This window comes from Esox lucius, chromosome 10 (assembly GCF_011004845.1).
Source record: "Esox lucius isolate fEsoLuc1 chromosome 10, fEsoLuc1.pri, whole genome shotgun sequence".
In the NCBI taxonomy this organism is placed as follows: Eukaryota; Metazoa; Chordata; class Actinopteri; order Esociformes; family Esocidae; genus Esox; species Esox lucius.
The window spans coordinates 29,778,931-29,800,974 of record NC_047578.1 but is presented as its reverse complement, the minus strand read 5'-3'; the positions used below and the strand labels follow the sequence as shown (position 1 = coordinate 29,800,974).

At 40.0% G+C, this 22,044-nt stretch overlaps 1 protein-coding gene across 2 annotated transcripts in view; it reads left to right on the top strand.

The window, feature by feature from the left end:
* Positions 1–22,044, top strand: part of pleca (plectin a) — a 191,495-nt gene that overhangs the window by 75,300 nt on the left and 94,151 nt on the right. The window contains exon 1 of one of the 2 annotated variants that reach the window (XM_010905048.5): positions 4,033–4,478. The exons of the other annotated variant lie outside the window; for it this stretch is intronic. Coding sequence (XP_010903350.4) covers positions 4,331–4,478 — 148 coding nt within the window. The 5' untranslated portion in view covers positions 4,033–4,330. Of the gene's footprint in view, positions 1–4,032; positions 4,479–22,044 lie in introns of those variants that run through there. 2 annotated transcript variants of the gene reach the window in all.

Sequence of the window (22,044 nt, the reverse complement as noted above, 5' to 3'; positions counted from 1 at the left end):
TTCATCCCTCTAATCGTGGGCTGGCTGAACTTGGCTTGCCTGGTTCCTTTTTTTGTTTCTCCATATCATATCATGTCTATTAAATGAAGCACATCTATTTGCTTACATAGCTGCAGGAAGATGTTTTGATCAGAGGGTGCTGATGGCTCAATAATGCCCCACTCATGTTTTGATAATCACCACTCTGGATCACAATAAGCAATCACATTTGGTTGCAAAACTGCCTCATTCCCTGGTGAGAAAAGGAACACCACAAGTGTTATCGTTACATTAGATTTTTTATTTAACAAAATGTAGAAATGATACATGTGACAAAAACAAGGAGAATTCTTCAAAATAATCAATAGAGTACCACAAACTCACAATGCAGCAGATTGTACAGTGCCCTCTACTAATATTGGCACCTTTGGTAGATATGAACAAAAGGGGCTGTGAAAAAAATACAAAATATTAAATACATATTTTTCTCCAAAACATGTGTTCCAAAATTATGGGCACCCCTAGAAACTTGTGGTAAAGCTATGACTTCCTTTTTCACTGGTTTTAGCGGCCAAAAATATCACAGCTGGAGAATTGCAGACACATTGGGTCTTGGGCTCAGAAAGTCTCTATGATCTATGATCAGTCACCGCCTACATTACCACACGTTGTTTTGGAAGACTGTCGTAAAAAGCCTTTGCTGTCATCAAACTACAAACTCAAGCGCACACAGTTTACTGGAACTTTCAGTGGGACCGGGTAAGATGAGACCAAAATAGTTTTTTGGAAACAAAAACGAAAAGGTGCATTTGGTATAGACTGAAAGATAGCCTTGTAGAAAAGTACCACATCCCACTGTGAAATATGGTGGTGGATCTTTGATGTTGTGGGGTTATTTTTCTTCCAAAGGACCTGGAAACCTGTTAGGATACATGCTATCATGGACCAGATCAAATACCAGTAAATATTTAATTAAAACCTGACTACCTCTGTCAGGTGGCTTAACCTTGGATCTTCCTGCAGAACAATGATCCAAAGCATATCTCCAAATCAACACAAAATTTTTTCACTGACCACAGAATCACACTTTTTGCCATGGCCTTCCCAGTCCCCTGACTTACACATCATAGAAAACATGACGCAGGAGCTGAAGAGGAGAGTCCACAAGTGTGGACCTTGGAGAGATTCGGTATGGAAGAATAGTCTCTGATCCCTTGCAGTTTGTTCTCCAACCACATTATGCATTATAGAAGATGTGACCTATAGTGTGAACAATTCAATTGAAAAACAAACTGAAATCTTTGAGGGGGGAAAATGAAACATAAAAACCTGGTTGCATAAGTGTGCACACCCTCTTATATCAGGGTCTGTGGCTGTGTTCAGAATTAACCAATCACATTCAAACTCATGTTTAATAGAAGTCATTAAATAGAAGTCATTACACACCATTACACATCATTTAAAGTGACTCTGATTAATCACAAATGAAGTTCAGCTGTCCTAGTAGGATTTTCCTGACATTTTCTTAGTTGCATCTCAGAGCAAAAGCCATGGTCCGCAGAGAGCTTCCAAAGCATCAGAGGGATCGCATTGTTGAAAGATATCAGTCAGGAGAAGGGTACAAAAGACTTTCCAGAGCATTAGATATACCACGGAACACAGTGAAGACAGTCATCATCAAGTGGAGAAAATATGGCACAACAGAGACATTACCAACAACTGGACATCCCTCCAAAATTGATGAAAAGACAAGAAGAAAACGGGTTAGGGATGCTTCCAAGAGGCCTACAGCAAGATTAAAGGAACTACAGGAATTTCTGGCAAGTACTGGCTGTGTGCTACATGTGACAACAATCTCCCATATTCTTCCTATGAATGGGGTATGGTGGCAAGATGGAAGCCTTTTCTTACAAAGAGAAACATCCAAGCCTGGCTGAAGTTTGCTAAAACAAACATCAAGTCCCCCAAAAGCATGTGGGAAAATGTTTTATGGTCTCATGAAACCAAGGTTCAACCTTTTTGCCATAATATCAAAAGGTATGTTTGGCGTAATACAACACTGCACATCACCCAAAGAACACCATACCCACAGTGAAGCATGGTGGTGGCAGCATCATGCTTTGAGGCTGTTTTTCTTCAGCTGGAACCAGGGCCTTAGTCATTGTGGAGGGAATTATGAACAGTTCCAAATACCAGGCAATTTTGGCATTCAAAACTTAAAGTTTAAGGGTGTGCACACTTATTCAGTTTGTTTTTCAATAGGTCACATTAAAGGTGGAAAAAAGTTCTGACATGATTTATCTTTGTCTCATTCTTTTACATCACAAGAACCTAGCATTTTAACAGGGTTGTGTAGACTTTTTATATCCACTATATATTGGAGAAGAATATTTGTTTTATAATATATTTTTTTATTGTTTTACATTAATTAAAGGTTAGATTTTTGTTAATATTTTGAATGACAGATCAAGAGGATAAACAAAAATGATATTTTCTCCCAGCAGGTTTTGCATATATTTACCAAGGGTGCCTATATTACTGAAGGACACTGTATGCTTGAGGGAATTTTACATGCATTGGAAATTTGCCAAATCCTACATTTAATCCTTATCCATTTAAATGTTTTTAATGAAAAACTGATGTTTGGGAATGGCTTCTTATCACTCGAAATGCACCCCTTTGTCTTATTTTTAACAACATTAAAAGACACTTGGGAGAATAAATGACACACATTTTCCTTAGAAAATACAATAAAGCAATGAGGAAATCAACGCTCATTCTTACTGTCAAAATCTCATGTTTTCAACATGAGATGAAAGACCGGTGGGGAGAGAAACTGCACATGAAAGACACCCCTGTGGAACCTACATATATTTACAGTATACAGTGGAACCTACATGTTATAGAATACATTGGGTATAATAATTATTCTCATTTAGTTTCTTTACAAAGTGGGATTGAATTTGATGATAAATTGTGATTTTGCTTGTGATGAATTGTGTATTTAAGGGTTGTTCTACAAATACAAAATAAAGATTTATTTTTGAAGTCTTATGCATAAGGATTGCTAGATTGTTAAAAAACCCAAAAATGACTCTCATAAATTATGATCAGGTTAGTTGACATAGTTTATATTAAATTATGATCAACTATGTTGTAGATAATGGACTGTGTTTAACCACCTAAATACATCTAAGATGCATGTCCTTCTGCAGTAGAAGGAGATAGGATAGGAAAAAAATAAGATGGATCAACATGACCACTATAATTAACTAAATAACTGAATGAAAATATTAAAACATTTTCAGAAAAAAAAAATGCTTTTCAGTGTGTCACTAAGGTAATCATGCAACTTGACAGACTCTAAATAAATATATGGGCGAATAATGCAGAAGCTCTTAAAACGCTTAACAAAGAAGAATATCAGCTACCAAAGCTATTAACATGTATTGACCCAGGGTGGGGTAAAGCCATCAATAAGCCATCAGGTAGCCTAGCCATCAATAATGGTTTGGATATGCTATTAACACATTTCTGTTCCACACCAACAGACTTATGTAGCATGTGTCTGTGGAACAAATGGAATATAACCAGCCTGTATTTTACTTCTTGTGTTGGAGTTGGAAGCATGGCAATTAAAACCAGCTGGTTGTCTTCAAATTATTTATGACTAACAGATGTTATAGCCTATATTCCAGAACTCCCAACAACTTCTCAGAAATAGGATACATTCAAATTCAAACAACAGTATGAACAGTAAGTCGAAAGACTACCTCAGCTTATAGTGTCTAACACTACATATAATAATAATTAATAATCATAATAATACATAAATAATAATGATATAATGAAATTACTTACAAAATGCAGTTTAATAAATTAAATGCAGTTCACACCTGTAACACCTAAATGTGCAAGTGATATTAAGCGCAATTGAAACCATTCATGTAAGGAGCATTATGTAATCACTTGGAAAGCAACACATACCACACCCTTTAAAAAAAAGAGATATCGCGTGTCGTGCTGAAACAGTCCCCGAGCAGCACAGACAGATTTATATTGGGGGATTAACTTGAGAAGAATAGCATTTAAAAGCCACCTATGGAAGGCTATGATGCACCGCCGTTGTGGGCGCGTGTAGACTGGAGCTACGAGAGACTGGCTCATTAAATATTTTCGTAACAATGTGGGCTGGGCTTGAGAAGGTGAATGTTTGATTCCTTGCGAGTTGACACCACAACACATTGTTTTCTATCGTATGCTCCAGAGATAGAAAAGAAACAAATAGTCTCTCTCGACAAAGAAAAGTTCGCTCACGTCACAATTTGTGCACTAGTGACCGCGTGTCAGTATGGCGGATGTTACTCCTCCCGCATCTGTTGTGTTTTCTCCTTATGGCGTTTTGCAAGAGGAAATAATTTATGGACGCGCCATTTTCATCAATGAAATGAGCTGTGGCGAAGTTGGGTCGCATTTGTACAGCAGAATGTGTTGCGCAGGTAAGCACTGTCCAAACACTCCATAGCCTATAGAAACCTTTTGGAAGTGGAGGAGGAGCGGTAGTAGAGTTACGCAAAACATTAGCATATTGCACTACAGGACTATGTAAATAATATCCTTAGTGTAAACATAACTTTAGTAAGGTTAGGTTGGCATAACTCTGATGCAACATCCTAGAATAATGTTTTTCACAATGTTTTATTTTTTTCATGGAATTCAAAGTTTGTTTTATGAAGGCTGTGTACTTTTAACTATTGACTTAAATCTCTGTGTTAATATTGTGGTTTCATGGTAAACTTATCCCCAGATTATTGCCCATGGGCTGACATTACTCAGAAGGACATTATGTATAATGTTAATTGTGATAATTGATTATTACTTTATCAATTTTATTGTGTAAAAAATATGATCTATTATGATTTTTGTTAGTGTGAATATTTTCTTGCTACTAGACCAATGCATTACAGTAGCCTACTGTAATTGAAGCCTGATGGATGTAGAGTGGGTGTTTTGGGAATACCGGGCCATCCAGAAATGTGTTTTGTCGGCCCCCTTCACACACTGAGAGAATTTGGTTCTCTGGAACTTCAAATGATTCTTGCCAAAACCACATATCTATAAATACTAGTTGATGGACTCCCAGCTTCTGTGTGTTTTGGCCTGTTGCCTTGGAAACAGCTAGTTTTTTCCACAGTCTTACATTACTGTCAAATAACATGCCTCAGGCCTCCTCAACTAAATGTTGACCTTGGACATACAGGTGCTGGTCATGTAATTAGAATATCATCAAAAAGTTGATTTATTTCAGTAATTCCATTCAAAAAGTGAAACTTGTATATTATATTCATTCATTACACACAGACTGATATATTTCAAATGTTTATTTCATTTAATTGTGATGATTATAACTGACAACTAATGAAAATCCCTCATTCAGTATCTCTGAAAATTAGAATATTTCTTAAGACCAATACAAAAAAATGATTTTTAGAAATGTTGGCCAACTGAAAAGTATGAACATGAAAAGTATGAGCATGTACAGCACTCAATACTTAGTTGGGGCTCCTTTTGCCTGAATTACTGCAGCAATGTGGCGTGGCATGGAGTCGATCAGTCTGTGGCACTGCTCAAGTGTTATGAGAGCCCAGGTTGCTATGATAGTGGCCTTCAGCTCTTCTGCATAGTTGGGTCTGGCGTATCGCATCTTCCTCTTCACAATACCCCATAGATTTTCTATAGGGTTACGGTCAGGTGAGTTTGCTGGCCAATTAAGAACAGGGATACCATGGTCCTTAAACCAGGTACTGGTAGCTTTGGCACTGTGTGCAGGTGCCAAGTCCTGTTGGAAAATGAAATCTGCACCTCCATAAAGTTGGTAAGCAGCAGGAAGCATGAAATGCTCTAAGACTTCCTGGTAGACAGCTGCGTTGACCTTGGACCTCAGAAAACACAGTGGACCAACACCAGCAGATGACATGGCACCCCAAACCATCACTGACTGTGGAAACTTTACACTGGACTTCAAGCAATGTGGATTCTGTGCCTCTCCTCTCTTCCTCCAGTCTCTGAGACCTTGATTTCCAAAGGAAATGCTAAATTTACTTTCATCAGAGAACATAACTCAGCAACAGTCCAGTCCTTTTTGTCATTAGCCCAGGCGAGACGCTTCTGACGCTGTGTCTTGTTCAAGAGTGGCTTGACACAAGGAATGCGACAGCTGAAACCCAAGTCTTGCATACGTCTGTGCGTGGTGGTTCTTGAAGCACTGACTCCAGCTGCGGTCCACTCTTTGTGAATCTCCCCCACATTTTTTAATGGGTTTTGTTTCACAATCCTCTCCTGGGTGTGGTTATCCCTATAGCTTGTATACTTTTTTCTACTACATCTTTTCCTTCTCTTCACCTCTCTATTAATGTGCTTGGACACAGCTCTGTGAACAGCCAGCCTCTTTAGCTATGACCTTTTGTGTCTTGCCCTCCTTGTGCAAGGTGTCAATGGTCGTCTTTTGGACAGCTGTCAAGTCAGCAGTCTTCCCCATGATTGTGTCGCCTACAGAACTAGACTGAGACACCATTTAAAGGCCTTTGCAGGTGTTTTGAGTTAATTAGCTGATTAGAGTGTGGCACCAGGTGTCTTCAATATTGAACCTATTAACAATATTCAAATTTTCTGAGATACTGAATTTGGGGTTTTCATTAGTTTTCAGTTATAATAATCAAAATTAAAAGAAATAAACACTCGAAATATATCAGTCTGTGTGGAATGAATGTATACATTATAAAGGTTTCACTTTTTGAATGGAATTACTGAAATAAATCAACTTTTTGATGATATTCTAATTATATGACCAGCACCTGTAGTTTCAGCAGTAGTCAAAATGCTGATAAAAAAGTAGAAAACATGCAGAGGAGAAAGTATTAATTAATTTCTGATCAAGTGGCATGTTACTGTACTACCAGGTTTTCAACAAGGAAAACAACCCTAAAATATTACATGTTACACACTGACCCTGTCTTCAGGCTACAAACACTCCCCCAAACCAATGTACTAAGGTACATACGTGTTTTTTTCAGTACGTTTCAAAAAAGGTATTTTCTTTACTTTCGGAATCATTAGTAATGTACGTTTTACACTTGTTTATATGATTAACACTACCTGGTTTCCAAAAGTGTCTCGGGAAGTTTGGAAATTTAATTTCTGTTTTTACACCAACATACTTGTACTACCTGTTTCTGTGTGTGTGTGTGCACATGCGAGTGCATGTGTATTGAGCAGGACAAATACACTGCTCAAAAAAGAATCAGGCAACAATGAATTCACATCACAGGTTCTCAATTGAAGTCTTGGGAGTGTGAAGGCCAGGTAATGGCATCAATGTCTTCGTCATCCAGGAAGTGCCTACATACTCTGGCCACATGAGGCTGGGCATTGTCCTGCACCAGGAGGAACACAGGGCCCATAGCACCAGCATAAGGTCTGACAATGTGTCTGAGGATTTCAGACCTATTGTTGTACCTAACAGCAGTCAGAGTACTGTTGGCTAGCACGTGGAGGTCTGTGCGACCCTTCAAGGATGTGCCTCCCCAGACCATCACTGACCCACTGCCAAACCGGTCATGCTGGATGATATTGCAGGCAGCATAACGTTCACCACAGCATCTCCAGGCTCCTTCACGTCTGTCACGTGCTTAGTGTTAACCTTCTCTCATCTGTGAAGAGAACAGTTCGCCAATGGCGGACATGACAATTCTGGTGTTCTGGAGCTGCATGATGCTGGGATATTAGCACAGGTTCCACTAGAGTATGTCGGACCCTCATGCCACCCTCATGGAGTCTGTTTCTGACAGTTTGGTCAGAAACATGCACACCAGTAGCCTGCTGGAGTTCATTTTGTAGGGCTCTGGCAGTGCTCCTCCTGTTCCTCCTCGCACAAAGGAGCAGATAGCGGTCCTGCTGCTGGTTTGGTGCCCTTATACGGCCCTTTCCAGCTCTCCTCTTGTAACAGCCCATCTCCTGGTATCTCCCCTATGCTCTTGAGACTGTACTGGGAGTCACAGCAAACCTTGCGATGACACATACTGTATAGATGTGCAATCCTGGAGGAGCTGGACTGCCTGTGTAACCTGAATGGGCTGCAGGTACTGCCTCATGCTACCAGTAGTGACAAACACACAACTAGAGAAGAATCAGTAAGAAAGGAAACCAATTGTTGTCACTTTCATTTGCACCAATACAGGTGATATTGATTCACAATCACTTATGCTTCCTAACTGGACATATTTATATTCCTGAAGTTTAATTGACTTTGTGTTATAATGTGATCATTATGTGTTCCCTTCATTTTTTTAGCACTGTATATGCAGTAGGGGTGCACGATATATTGACTCAATACCGTTATTGCAATATCACGTTGTGCGATATCAAAATTGAAAATGTAGCAGAAAGTATGCAATATTACGTTTATTTTGTGGAGAGTTGCGTCCATTTGCTGTGTATCTTAGATGTGTTTGATTTAGAGGCCACTTGAAACCGCTATAGAATGATCATGTTTCATTGGCCAGTTGGCCTGTCACATGCAGCTGTCAGAGCAATGGGTCCAATAAACGAACATACCCTATGGAGCATACCACGTGACGTGTGTGCATATTTTGACAGCGTGTGAGTGAAGAGAAAGATAGAGACAGCGAAACGAGCCAGAGGAGCGAAAGAAAAGAAAGGACAGAAAAGTTAGAAGATGAGTGTGGCTCAGGGATACAACGAAACCATAGGCAGAAATCCTGGGGAGGACAGGGGGGATATGACCCCCAAATCCTGGGGAAAACTATGATTTGTCCCCCCAATATATATAAATGTAAGCATAATTATGTAATTTCAATAATGGTAATAAGACGCAATGAAAACACTTGTGCTGAATATAGACACTTAATAGCGGGTTTAAATCTCAATAAATTGCGACATCCGTTCCCTTTGCCTCACAGTGGTTTAATCAACCTCCGTGGCACATTGTGCAGGTACGGGGCATGTGTGGGAATCTGACAGTCTGTGGTTGTTGGTGGACTTTCAGTAAAGTAGTTCAAACAAAGAATATGTTAGACATTTCTTTACTTCTACCACTCAATACAATAAAAAAAATGTCTAACCGTCACCGGCCTTAATTTTCTCTGCATTGAATTACAGGTCACTCGTTATGTTAGCTAGCGGTTAGTTATTGTTTGCTAGCAAGCTACAGTAACATCAACCAGCTTTTGCGGCTGTTGGAATTCTAGTCAATGAGAGAAGCTTGCAATGCAGTGTATGTAGTGTTCCTTACCTAGCAAAGTGACAGTGTTCGTGTTTACCATCTGAAAGGCACTCAAAACGTAGCTAAGGTGAGGCTAATCCAGTAAATTTGTTTTGTGTTGGTAGGGTTCACACACAATAGCAGAATTTGCAGAGCTATTAGCAATCAAACCGATGGTGCAAACTGAAACGGTATTACAGCACTACTTTTGGTGTCCCCTTTAAAAATTGCTCATGAGAAAATGTTATGTATTTGTCCCCTCCAAACTTGATTTTCACCCCTGAATGAAACAACGGAGATGGAAGAGGAGATGTTAGTGGCCGAAAAGTTACGTGATAGACTGTAACTGTAATTTTTTATCCACGTCACAAAAAGCAAATGTATAAACTCAAATAATTATAAAGATCTTGGCATTAAATGGAGTCAGAAGAGCGCGTGATAAAGAATTAAGGAGTTTCCGATATTAGCTATAGAGGCAATGCTTCTAAAAGGCCTTTGCACTAGATTTGAGATTGAATCAGTTTTTAAAAAATCTCATCACGTATGCGCTGCCAAGAAATACAATAGGCACCTTTACATAGGCTGAAACACCGGTCTCTTCTAGCGAACTGCATTCAGATTCCTTTTGCGGTAGCCTAGAATAATGTGTGTAGCTAGTTTGCATTCTGTGTCCTTGCGATCATTTGTTTTTATGTTTTCAAAATGATTTAGCTTTTAGTGTTGATTAGGTACCAAGTCTAAATAGACAATTGTCACAATTTCTCATGGAGGGACGGAGGCAAGCGCAGGGTTGAAGGAAAATTATTTTAATAAGGCCGCGGAGCAGGGAGTGGGGTGCGCCAGATGGCCAGACCACTGCCTGTCCAGTACACCTGGGCTCGGGCAGCCCACTCATTACGAAGCCGACACCGCAGCTTTTGTTGAGCAGGACACTGGGGTGTCCACAAGGGTGGCCAGTAGTCCAGGGGTGACTTTAGGGGTCCTCGTCGGAATCGGTCCATCCGAGGAGTTCCCCAACCATCCACCTCTGCTACATCCATCGTATTGGGTCGGTAATTCTGTCACGATTTCTCATGGAGGGACGCAGGCAAGCGCAGGGTTGACATAAGGTGATTATAATCCAACAAAGGGGAAAACAAAACCGAGCGCTGTGTGCTACAGAATACAAACATGTACTGGCCACAGGTATATGAAACGACACTACAGCAATGACCGACAAGGACGGGGGAAAATGGCTGAACTAAATACACAGGCTAACAAAGAGAACAGAAACAGGTGGGGGCTAAACAGATGTGAAAGGAGTAAACTGATTAACTGAAACGAGAACAGGAAAGACCAAACAAGGACATGACAAACCAAGGACACACAGAAAACACGGAGCGGAACAGTCCCGTCTGTTTGGGACCATCACACCAATACCTGTGATTGGTCCTGTTTGAGAGTTCACAAGTGTTCCTCTACAGTAGAGACTAAACTTGGGGGCATATCCTAAGAAAAACTTTAGATTAGATTCAACTTTATTGTCATTGAACAGTACAAGTACACTTCAACGAAATGCAGTTAGGATCTAACCAGAAGTGCAAATAGAGGAGGACAGAAAATGTATGTACAAGTGGGATGTATACATGTGCAATGAAGGCAAAGCCAAGTGCAAATGGCAGTTCTGAACCCAAATTTGCAGCACGCATCTGGTACACTGGATAGGGTTGGCAGGTCTGCTGTACCACTAGTTAGGGATGAGACCATAGACGATTTTATTACTAATAGCAATGGAAATTCCATAATCGGGATAAACTAAATTGGGATAATCCTCATGCGTGATCTCGCTGAAGTTTCCCTGACTGCTTGTTTTATTTTACAAGTGGAGTGCACATCTCATCTCACGTACGCCACTAAACATCCTCTGCAATGTATGGTCAATGAAGCCGAATGGCTCTGCTAGCTTGAATAGAAGAATATTGTCAATTACAATTAAACATTTTATTAAATTCTTAAATGTTGTTATGAGCTGGGATTGTATGATATAAAAGAATAAACTAGTTTTCCAATTCCTTTAAAACAGTACTAGTCTAACCACTACACTTACCAGTCTACAAAAAAAGCTTCTGATCGTGTCTCCACTTCCCGTTATATGCAAATACCTGTTGTCAGGGCCATTTCTTGAATTGATGTATTCCTACTGATTAAAGGACTGAGTTCCCATGTTTAGATGAGGAAAGGAATGTTGGTTGTGCTGTGGGAACGGAAGTATGAGGTAACGAAGTAAATGTAAATCTTCAGCAGGACGGGGGTAGATGCAGATCAATGGGTTTTAGTACTGGATAGAGGAAGATACACAACAGAGGGTAGGATGTATAAGTAACATGTTGTTTTATGGCACAACCATGCAGATTCCTGCCCCCACCCATTTCTCTAGAAGTATTGAATGTACTCCCCAATGCTTTAGAGATTATTTTCACACGTATCTTTATCTGGGGAACAGACAAAAAGATCAACAACATATTGGATAAGGGTGCTGCCATGTTTAAATTGGAACCCTTCCAAGTTATATTTTAGCGTGGACGCAAACACGGCAGGAGATTCACAATAACCTTGAGGCAATCTCATCCACGTGTACAATTGGCCGGGGAATTCAAATGCAAACCAAAATTGCGAATCCTTGTGCACAGGAATGCTAAAAAAAAGCGTTAGCAAAGAATACCACAGATTTTTTTTTTACTGTTGCCCGGGACTTGGGTCATAATTATATATGGATAGGATACAATCGGTGCATATACTGCTTCATTAACTTTTTTAAGATCTTGTACAAATCGCCTGGCATGGTCTATGGGGTCCTCTAGGTGTAACTACAAGAGGCTGTGCATTGTTAATTAACCCAACATCATATGTATGCTGTGGCCACAAGAAGGGTGGAACTTCTGCTAACCTAGGATCTGTAGCAGCCATCTGGACTGCACAGACCTGACGGACCCAGTCGTCATGCGGCACAAGATGTACTTCCCGTTTACCCAAACCTTTCTCTGTAAGCTTGGGCTGCTGTGGAAAATTCCACTCCCACTATGTGACAAGGGACCAAGTCTACTACGTCATTGCACCCCCTCACCCAAGGACCCAAGCTTGCCCACGTGCCAAACACAGGTTTAGCGAGGGGGACATGAGGGTCCGACCCCTCCACATCGAAAAAGTGAGACACCTCTCTCACATTTCGCACAGACCATGCACAAAAACCTTCCGAAGACCAGTATACAGATTAACCCGTAAAAAATTCACTTTTCCAAACCACACTTTCTCAAAACCAACATCCTGACTTTCTGAAACCTTCGCCGAGCAATGCAAGTCGCTTATATCCATAAACAAAGCCAAACCGTCTCTACTCTATTCATCGCCTTATTTACCAACTCATGTGAAACAGCTCTTAGCCCTGTTCTTTCTAAATCCCATGAATAACAATAATCAACAGGCTGCACACCATTTTGAACTGCTTGCAAAACAGTACGTTTAATTCGCATGCCTTTGTCTGAACATTCTAGTGTGATCCCTAACTGTGTCATCAAGTCCCTAGCTAACAAATTAACTGGACAACAATTGGAAAACAAAAATGAATGTTTTGGGTAACGCTGGCCTTCGTCGTCTACAACTGACAGAGGGGTAGTAAATTGCTCAGTGGTCTGTCCTCCACTAGCCCCTACTGTAATTATAGTTCTACCACTCAATTTTGGGAGCGGGTCCCATTCCTGGGCTCTAAGGACAGAATATCCTGCTCCAGAATCAACCAAAAATTCTTAAAAATGGTTTACCATTAATTCTAAGAAACATTGTGGGCTTAACATGGTACTCTACGTTTTCTCTAAATGCTTGTACATTAAGTGTCTGCATAACATCAATATGTGCGGGGTCATGTAAAGGATTGATCTCACTGGTAGATGTGTCCTGTCCTGCCACCGTCAATACCCCTCCCCTTGGTAGTTTTCAGTCCTACATGTTCTTGGGTTGTTCACTGTAAATCCCCTGGAATTAAAATTGTCTCTATTACTTTGTCCATCTTCCCTTGCGTCCTTTACACATACCATAAGCTTTCCAATCGACTTTCCGTCTCTCCTTCTGTATTTTCTTAATTTTCCCCTTCTCGTATTCCTCCAACTTCTCTTTCACCCATGCAACAGTCTTTGGCTAAAGCTGCCATTCTTTGGAAAACCCAAAAACTCCCAGAAATACAATGGTTCACATGTCCAAATATCATACTTATCTTTCATTATCTCTGCTGGCCCAACGTAACTACGAGGGACGTTCAATGGTTTACTGGGATAAAATCCCTTGAACTACCTCCCAGTGACTCGGCTCTCCCCAAGCATATAGTTAAAGATACCCAACAGATCTCTAACAAGAATGATATTGTTAATGCTTTCAATGCTCATTTTATTAAGGCAGGGGATATATTTGAACAATCATATCCTGAAGAGGTCTTACACCGCTATGTCTCCTCACCCCTCCAACACAATTCACCTGCTTCTCTGGTCAGTGAAGGTTTTGATTTTGAATCCATTCCCTCGTCTGCAGTGCTTAAGGCTCTTAAGGAAATTGACACTAGGAAATCAGCTGGCCCTTATGGCCTAGATCCTGCTTTATTGAAACTATCTGCACATATCATAGTGGAACCTATTACATACATTTTTAACTTGTCCCTGTCTTCAAATGACTTACCAGATGTTTGGAAATCAGCCCATGTGCTGCCCCTGCTGAAAGGGGGGGGACCCCTCCATTCTCGATAATTACCGCCCAATCTCTAAATTGTCTGTACTTGCAAAGGTCCTAGAGTCTTAAGTAAATACCCAACTTAAGGCTTCCTACAAAATCATAACATACTTTGCCCAGAACAGTCAGGCTTTAGGGCTAAGCATAGTACCATTACAGCTGCTACTAAGGTGCTTGATGACATCATCTGTGACCTGGATCATAAGATGAGCTTTGCTGCCCTGTTCATTGACTTGTCAAAAGCCTTTGACACAGTTGATCACTGTATCCTGCTCAAGAGGCTCCGGGACATTGGCTTGGGGACTAAGGCAGTTGATTGGTTCAGAAACTATCTCGCCAACAGAACACAAACTGTAGTTGTCGATGGGCATAGTTCTGCCCCACTGGGGGTCCAGCAAGGTGTCCCTCAAGGGTCTATTCTTGGTCTGGTCCTGTTTACTATTTACATAAACACTATCGCCTCTGTAGCAGATAATGGCAAAATACACCTCTATGCAGACGACACAGTACTATATTGTTCTGCACCCCCCCTAGCTCCAGCTTATCAATCACTGCAGCAGTCTTTTAATTTATTACAGGCCGCCTTCATTGAACTTAGACTGGTATTAAATGCTCTTAAAACAAAGGTGATGCAGTTCACAAAGTCTCGCATGGTACCCGTATCAACCACCTTAGCCATTTCCACACTGGATGGCAAGTGTGTTGAAAATGTTTCATCTTATAAATATCTTGGTCTGTGGATTGATGAAAAGCTAACCTTCAAAGTTCATATTGATAAATTAGTGAGAAAGCTGAGAGTAAAGCTTGGCTTTTATTTTTGGAAATAAATCCAGTTTTACTCTTCAAGCTAGGAAGAAATTGATCAGTGCCACTTTCTTACCAGACTTGGACTATGGGGATGTTATTTATATGCATGCTGCCTCTACCATGGTGCATTACGGTTTATTACTAATGCCAAGACGCACTCATCATTGTCATCTTTATGAGGTGACTGGTTTTAGCTCTTTAGGTCTGCGTAGATGGTTCCATTGGCACATTTTTATTTATAAAGCTATCAATGGTATTTTACCCAGCTATCTTATTAGTTTGTTAACCAGGAAACATTCCATTTAGAATCTCCGCTCTAATAACATTCTGACTCTAAATATCCCACGTGTAACAACTGAATTTGGTAAGACTGCTTTTAGTTATGTTGCTCCTTGGTGTTGGAATTTGCTCCAAAAAGTTTTGAAGCTTTCTGTTTTTATCCCACTTGAACATTTTAAACAATTACTTAAGCAATCCAAATCTGAACAATGCGCATGTTTTAAATAACCCCTTTATGTTATTTTTTATAATTTCACATGTTTTGTAAATCAATTTTGTTGTTGTGACTGTTTCTGTGATTCTGTGTAATTTGTGTAATTGTTGCCCCAGGGCTCCCTTGTAAAAGAGATTTGACTATCTCAATGGGACATCCCCTGGTAAAATAAAGGATAAATAAAAAAATTAAAAAACGGCTCCAGTCAGGCACTCCTTCTCAACCCCTCAAAGGATAGCCCTCTTTCGGGGGAGGCTTGAGTTCCAGAGACCTCTCTCTAGCCGTTAACCTGTTTGGAAAAAGACTCGAACCAAGCAGGATTCTGAAATAAGAGAGACTCCTCGGACGATTATGTTTGTAAGCGTTTGACGCGTCTCTCTTATTTGCAAATAATTAATAAATGGTTAAATTGTGCCAAGAGAATTTTGTCTCTGTTCTTACACCTTTAAGAGTGTCGATCGATGGAATTGCCATCACACTGTCCATTCCATTACCACGGAAAATAAGCAGCTGAAACAATGTTGAGCTCAAACAAACCAATGATATCCTAGAAGACATGCAGCTATGATGCATGCAGAAAAACCTTAAGAACTGCAAATTGTACAAAATATAAATAGACTATACATTATACACATCTCTTTCGATTTTCCAATTATAATTTTGTTTATAATCCAGGCTAATTGTTAACGCTTTCCTACTGAAAGTGACAGGAGAAGACAATTAGAATATCATTTTTGCAGGCCCAAATAACTGACTATCTACATGATCTGCACAATACATGAGGCACACAACATAACCGGGAGCTGTTATAATTAATTATAAAGTTATTATGAAGAATCAACACATCAAATATGCCTATCATTAGCTAATAAGGCACATAAAATATGCACGGAAGTTCGTGCAGCCACATATAAAACTTTTATTTTCACCTCTGATCTGCAGAGGAGTGACTTGAAAAAGCTCTTGCTAGTCACGGAAGTGTTCCTGACTACTAGATTTTACCAAAAAAGACTTTCTCCAAACTCCATTGTAGGAATGCAAACTTGTCAGAACCTTTTCCACTTTTTATGTGACCTATAATGTGAACAATTCAATTGAAAAACAAACAAAAGATAAAAACCTTACAATAACCTGGCTGCATTAGTGTACTTATAACTGGGAATGTGGCTGTGTTCAGAACACTCATGTTAAATAGAAGTCATTACACACCTGCCATCATTTAAAGTGACTCTGAATAATCACAAATAAAGTTCAGCTGTTCTAGTAGGATTTTCCTGACATTTTCTTAGTTGCATCTCAGAGCAAACGATATGGTCCGCAGAGAGCTTCCAAAACATCAGAGGGATCTCATTGTTGAAAGATATCAGTCAGGAGAAGGGTATAAAATAATTTCCAAAGCATTAGATATACCATGGAACACAGTGAAGACCGTCATCATCAAGTGGAGAAAATATGGCACAAGAGAGACATTACCAAGAACTGGACATCCCTTCAAAATTGATGAAAAGAAAACGGGTCAGGGAGTCTTCCAAGAGACCTACAGCAAGATTAAAGGAACTGCAGGAATTTCTGGCAAGTACTGGCTGTGTGCTACATGTGACAACAATCTCCTGTATTCTTCATTTGAATGGGCTATAAGGGTAGGGTGGCAAGACGGAAGCCTTTTCTTACAAAGAAAAACATCCAAGCTCGACTGAATTTTGCAAAAACAAACACCAAGTCTCCCAAAAGCACATGGGAAAATGTGTTATGGTCTGATGAAACCAAGGTTGAACTTTTTGGCCATAATTCCAAAAAGTATGTTTAGCGCAAAAACAACACTGCACATCACCCAAAGGACACCATACCCACAGTGAAGCATGGTGGTGGCAGCATCATGCTTTGGAGCTGTTTTTCTTCAGCTGGAACCGGGGCCTTAGTCAGGGTGGAGAGAATTATGAACAGTTCCAAATACCAGGCAATTTTGGCACAAAACCTTCAAGCGTTCGTTGAAAGATGAAGATGAAGAGGAAGTTCACCTTTTTGCAGGACAACAACCCAAAGCACACATCCAAATCCACAAAAGCATGGCTTCACCAGAAGAAGATTAACGTTTTGGAATGGCCCAGCCAGAGCCCAGACTTGAATCCAATTGAACATCTGTGGGGTGATCTGAAGAGGGCTGTGCACAATCTGACAGTGTCCTCGCAATCTGACAGATATAGAGCGCTTTTGCAAAGAAGAGTAGGCAAACATTTGCCATGTCAAGTTGTGCCATGCTAATAGACTCCTACCCAAAAAGATTGAGCGCTGTAATAAAATCAAAAGGTGCTTCAACAAAGTAGTAGTTTAAGGGTGTGCACACTTATGCAACCAGGTAATTGTGATTCATTAGGTCACATTAAAGGTGGAAAAAAGTTCTGAAATTATTTATCTTTGTCTCATTCTTTTACATCACAAGAAACTTGCATTTTAACAGGGTTACGTAGACTTTTTATATCCACTGTATAATGCTCACCCTCTGTGTGCGTTAACATTTATTTGTTAAATAGGAGCTTGAGCACAAATGAAGCCTACCTGGCTTGTGTACATTTGTAGGCTATAAAGGTGTGTGTGGGATGTCTGATAGTAGGTTAATTAAAATGAACGTCCCTCAAGAATTGTGTTGCTTCTATATTGTCATCACCTCATACACAAAGTCAACAGTGTTTTAGGCTATTCATTGCGATGGAGAATGATACAAAGAATAAACTAGTTTTCCAATTGCTTTACAACAGTAGGCTAGCCTAACCACTACACTTCGTAGCTTACAAAAAAAAATGATTTCGATCACGTCTACACTTCTTGCTATATGCAAATACCTGTCCATTTCGTTACCGTGGAAAATAAGCTGTTGAAAAAATTTTGAGCTCAGGCAAACCAATGATATTTATCCTAGAAGACATGCAGCTACAGGAGATGCATGCAGAAAAACTTGTAGAAAATATGAATAGGATATACATTATTATACATATATCTCTTTAATTAAAAATGTTTTATATTGTAGGCTAATTGGTAACGCTTACCTACTGAGAATGACAAGAGAAGACAAATAGAATATCATTTTCGCGGGCCAAAATTACATTGCCGATCTGCACAATACACAATGCACACAACATAAAGTGGGGTGTTAGAATGAATTATACAGTTATTATAAAGAATCGACACATCAAATAGGCCTATCCTTAGCTAATAAGGCACATAAAATGGTCACCGACGTGCATGCACCCACAGGTCTGTACCGGTAAGAAATTACATATTTTTTCACTTATGATCCTCAGATAAGAGTTTGGCAAAATCTCTTGCCAGTCACGGAAGTGTTCCTGACTACCTGTTTTATTTAACTGGTGGAGCGCATATCTAAATTGTTTTTGGATTAGATTCAACTTTGTCATTGAACAAGTACAGTAATATGAAATGCAGTTAGCATCTAACAAGAAGTGTGAATAGAAGAGGGCAGAAAATGTACTTGTATTAAGTATAATGTATGTTACAGATGTGACATACAGATGTGCAATGTATAGGTGTGCAATGAAGGCAAATGCAGAACAAATGGCAATTCTAAATTCCACTGAACATCCTCTGCAATGTATTATCAATGAAGCTGGCAACCATATACCATATCTAGCGATTTACATGGTTTTAGAGTATTAGTTAATTATGAAAAACCTCTTTGGTATAATTTTATTGTAATGGCTTTTTAAATGCACAAGAAAAATATTCATGTAGTGGAAGAATATCGGATCAGTCGCTTTGAGCTAGAAACCAGAGTTGTTATTGGGATTGTTATTAATCGGGACAAAATCGTAAGTCGGGATAGCTTTGGCCAGGATAATCGTGGCATGAAATTCTCATATCGTCCCACCCCTTCCACAACATCCTGTTCTGTAGACATGGTCTTATTTATTCATGTTGTACCAGTCAATATGACTGTCAGTTGAAATAAACCCTTGTGTTGTAAGAACTTGTTTTCATATGTTATGAATCTATTTTGATGGGTTTTCCCATAATCTTTGTATTTTTACATATGTTTAAGAATACTGAAATTAATATCAATAACACAATAGTCATGATCAATATCGTACAACCCTAATATGCAGCACATTTTTTACATTTGATGTCTGTGTACAACAACCATTGTGTGCGTGCAGATTAATATTGCTTGCATGTTTTGGGGATTCTGTAGCAATACTGGCAACCACATTTTGAAATATTTGATAATTTGAGCATGCGTTTTTATTTAGATAAACTATATGTATATTCAGTACTACCAATTTCAGAGAGCCTACACTTAAAAAAAAATCTGTAAAAAAACAGAAAAAAGTCTGGCAGCAAAGTTTCCAGACGGATTCCGTCAAATAACTACCACAAAAGTACATGTAATAAACTGTAAAAATACAGTGCAGGATTTACAGTAAACATTAACAGTATGCTATTGTTCTTAAACATTCCTTAAACTAGTAATACAGAAATACTATGTCAAAAAACATAAACTACTACCTTTCAGGTTAATCTCTGTAAATGTTACTTTATGAAACATTCCAGTCCATCTACAGTAATTCTACAGTAATCCTATTAAATTAGTGCTTTTTCCATGTGCAGTAACTACAGAATAATGTATAAAATGCTGTATGTACACTGGGTATAGAAAAGAATCACCCTCTTTAAAATAACCACATTTTGTTGCTTTGCAGCCTGAAATGAAGACAGACACAGTTTTGTTTCATTCAGCTGTCTTTACTCAGTGCAACTTATAACATCCAAGTGAACGATATAACACCCACGTCAGAAAAAAAGAAAAAAACAATCACTGAGTTGGAAAAAGGATCACCCCCTTGTGTCAGTATTTTGTTGAACCACCTTTTGCTTTAATTACAGCCTTTAGTCTGTTGGGATATGTCTCTACTAAATTTGCACATCTAGACGTTGCAATATTTGACCACTCTTCTTTGCAGAACCGTTTCAGTTCAGTTAAATTTGATGGTGACTGTTTGTGGACTGCTGTCTTCAAGTCATTCCACAGATTTTCCACAGAAGTCTGGGCTCTGACTAGGCCATGCAAGGACATTCACCTTTTTCTCCTTCAACCACTGTGTGGTCAGTTTTGCTGTGTAATTTGGGTCATTGTCATGTTGGAAGGTAAATCTTCTTCCCATTGACAATTTTCTAGCAGAGAACAGCAGATTTTCCTCAAGAATTTGACAGTATTTTGCCCCATCCATTTTGACTCCTGCCAGGATAATCGAGTGTGAAGCGGTGGGGATGAGAATCAGTACCTCCAAATCCGAGGCCATGGTCCTCAGTCGGAAAAGGGTGGCTTGCCCACTTTAGGTTGGTGGAGAGTGCCTGCCTCAAGTGGAGGAGTTTAAGTATCTAGGGGTCTTGTTCACGAGTGAGGGAAGAATGGAACGGGAGACTGATTGGTGCAGCTTCTGCAGTAATGCGGTCGATGTATCGGCCTGTCGTGGTGAAGAAAGAGCTGAGCCGCAAGGCGAAGCTCTCGATTTACGGGTAAATATATGTTCCTACTCTCACCTATGGTCATGAGCTTTGGGTCATGACCGAAAGGACAAGATCGCGGATACAGGCGGCCGAAATGAGCTTTCTCTGCAGGGTGGCTGGGCGATCCCTTAGAGATAGGGTGAGAAGCTCGGTCACCCGGGAGGAGCTCAGAGTAGAGCCGCTGCTCCTCCACATCGAGAGGGGTCAGCTGAGGTGGCTTGGGCATCTGTTTCAGATGCCCCCGGGGAAGACCTAGGACACGCTGGAGGGTCTATGTCTCCCGGCTGGCCTGGGAATGCCTCGGTGTCCCCCCAGAAGAGCTGGGGGAAGTGTCTGGGGAGAGGGAAGTCTGGGCATCTCTGCTTAGACTGCTGCCCCCGGCGACCCGGCCCCGGATAAGCGGTAGATGATGGATGGATGGATTTTTACTCCTATCCTGACAAGTGCTCCAGTCCCTAAACAACCCCATAACATGATATTACCACCCCCATACTTTACTGTAGGAATGGTGTTATTTGGATGGTGAGCTATATTGGATTTTTGCCAGACATATCGTTTGGCATTGAGGCCAAATAATTACATTTTAGTCTCATCTGACCATAACACCTTTTTCCACGTGGCCTTAGAATCTTCAAGGTGCTTTTTGGCAAGCTCAGTTGTGACCATGTGGCCTTTCTTGAGGATTGGCTTTTTTCTTGCAACCCTCCCATACAAGCCACATTTGTAGAGAATTTGTGATATTGTTGTCACATGCACACAATGACCACTCTTTGTCATGAATTCAGAGTTGCTGTAGGCCTCTTGGTAGCCTCTCTGACCAGTTTCCTCCTGGCTCTTTCATCCAGTTTGGAGCGACTTCCTGACCCAGGGAGGGTCTGTGTTGTATCAAATACCTTCCACTTCTTAATAATAGACTTCACTATGCTTCTAGGCACTGATAAAGCCTTTGAATTTTTTTGTATCCATCTCCTGCCTTGTGCCAGTCCACAACTTTATCCCGGAGATTTTTTGACAATGCCTTGCCACCCATAGTTGATTGTTTTCTTCAGTTGCACTACCAAGGACTGAAATGCTTCAGGAAAAGCTTGTTTATGCTGAGATAATCAAAATGACCACAGCTGATCACAGTTATAAGACAATTGGCTTTGTGTGCTATTGAGAATGGTGGTTACAATTGACATATCTTATACACTCACCAAAAGGATTATTAGGA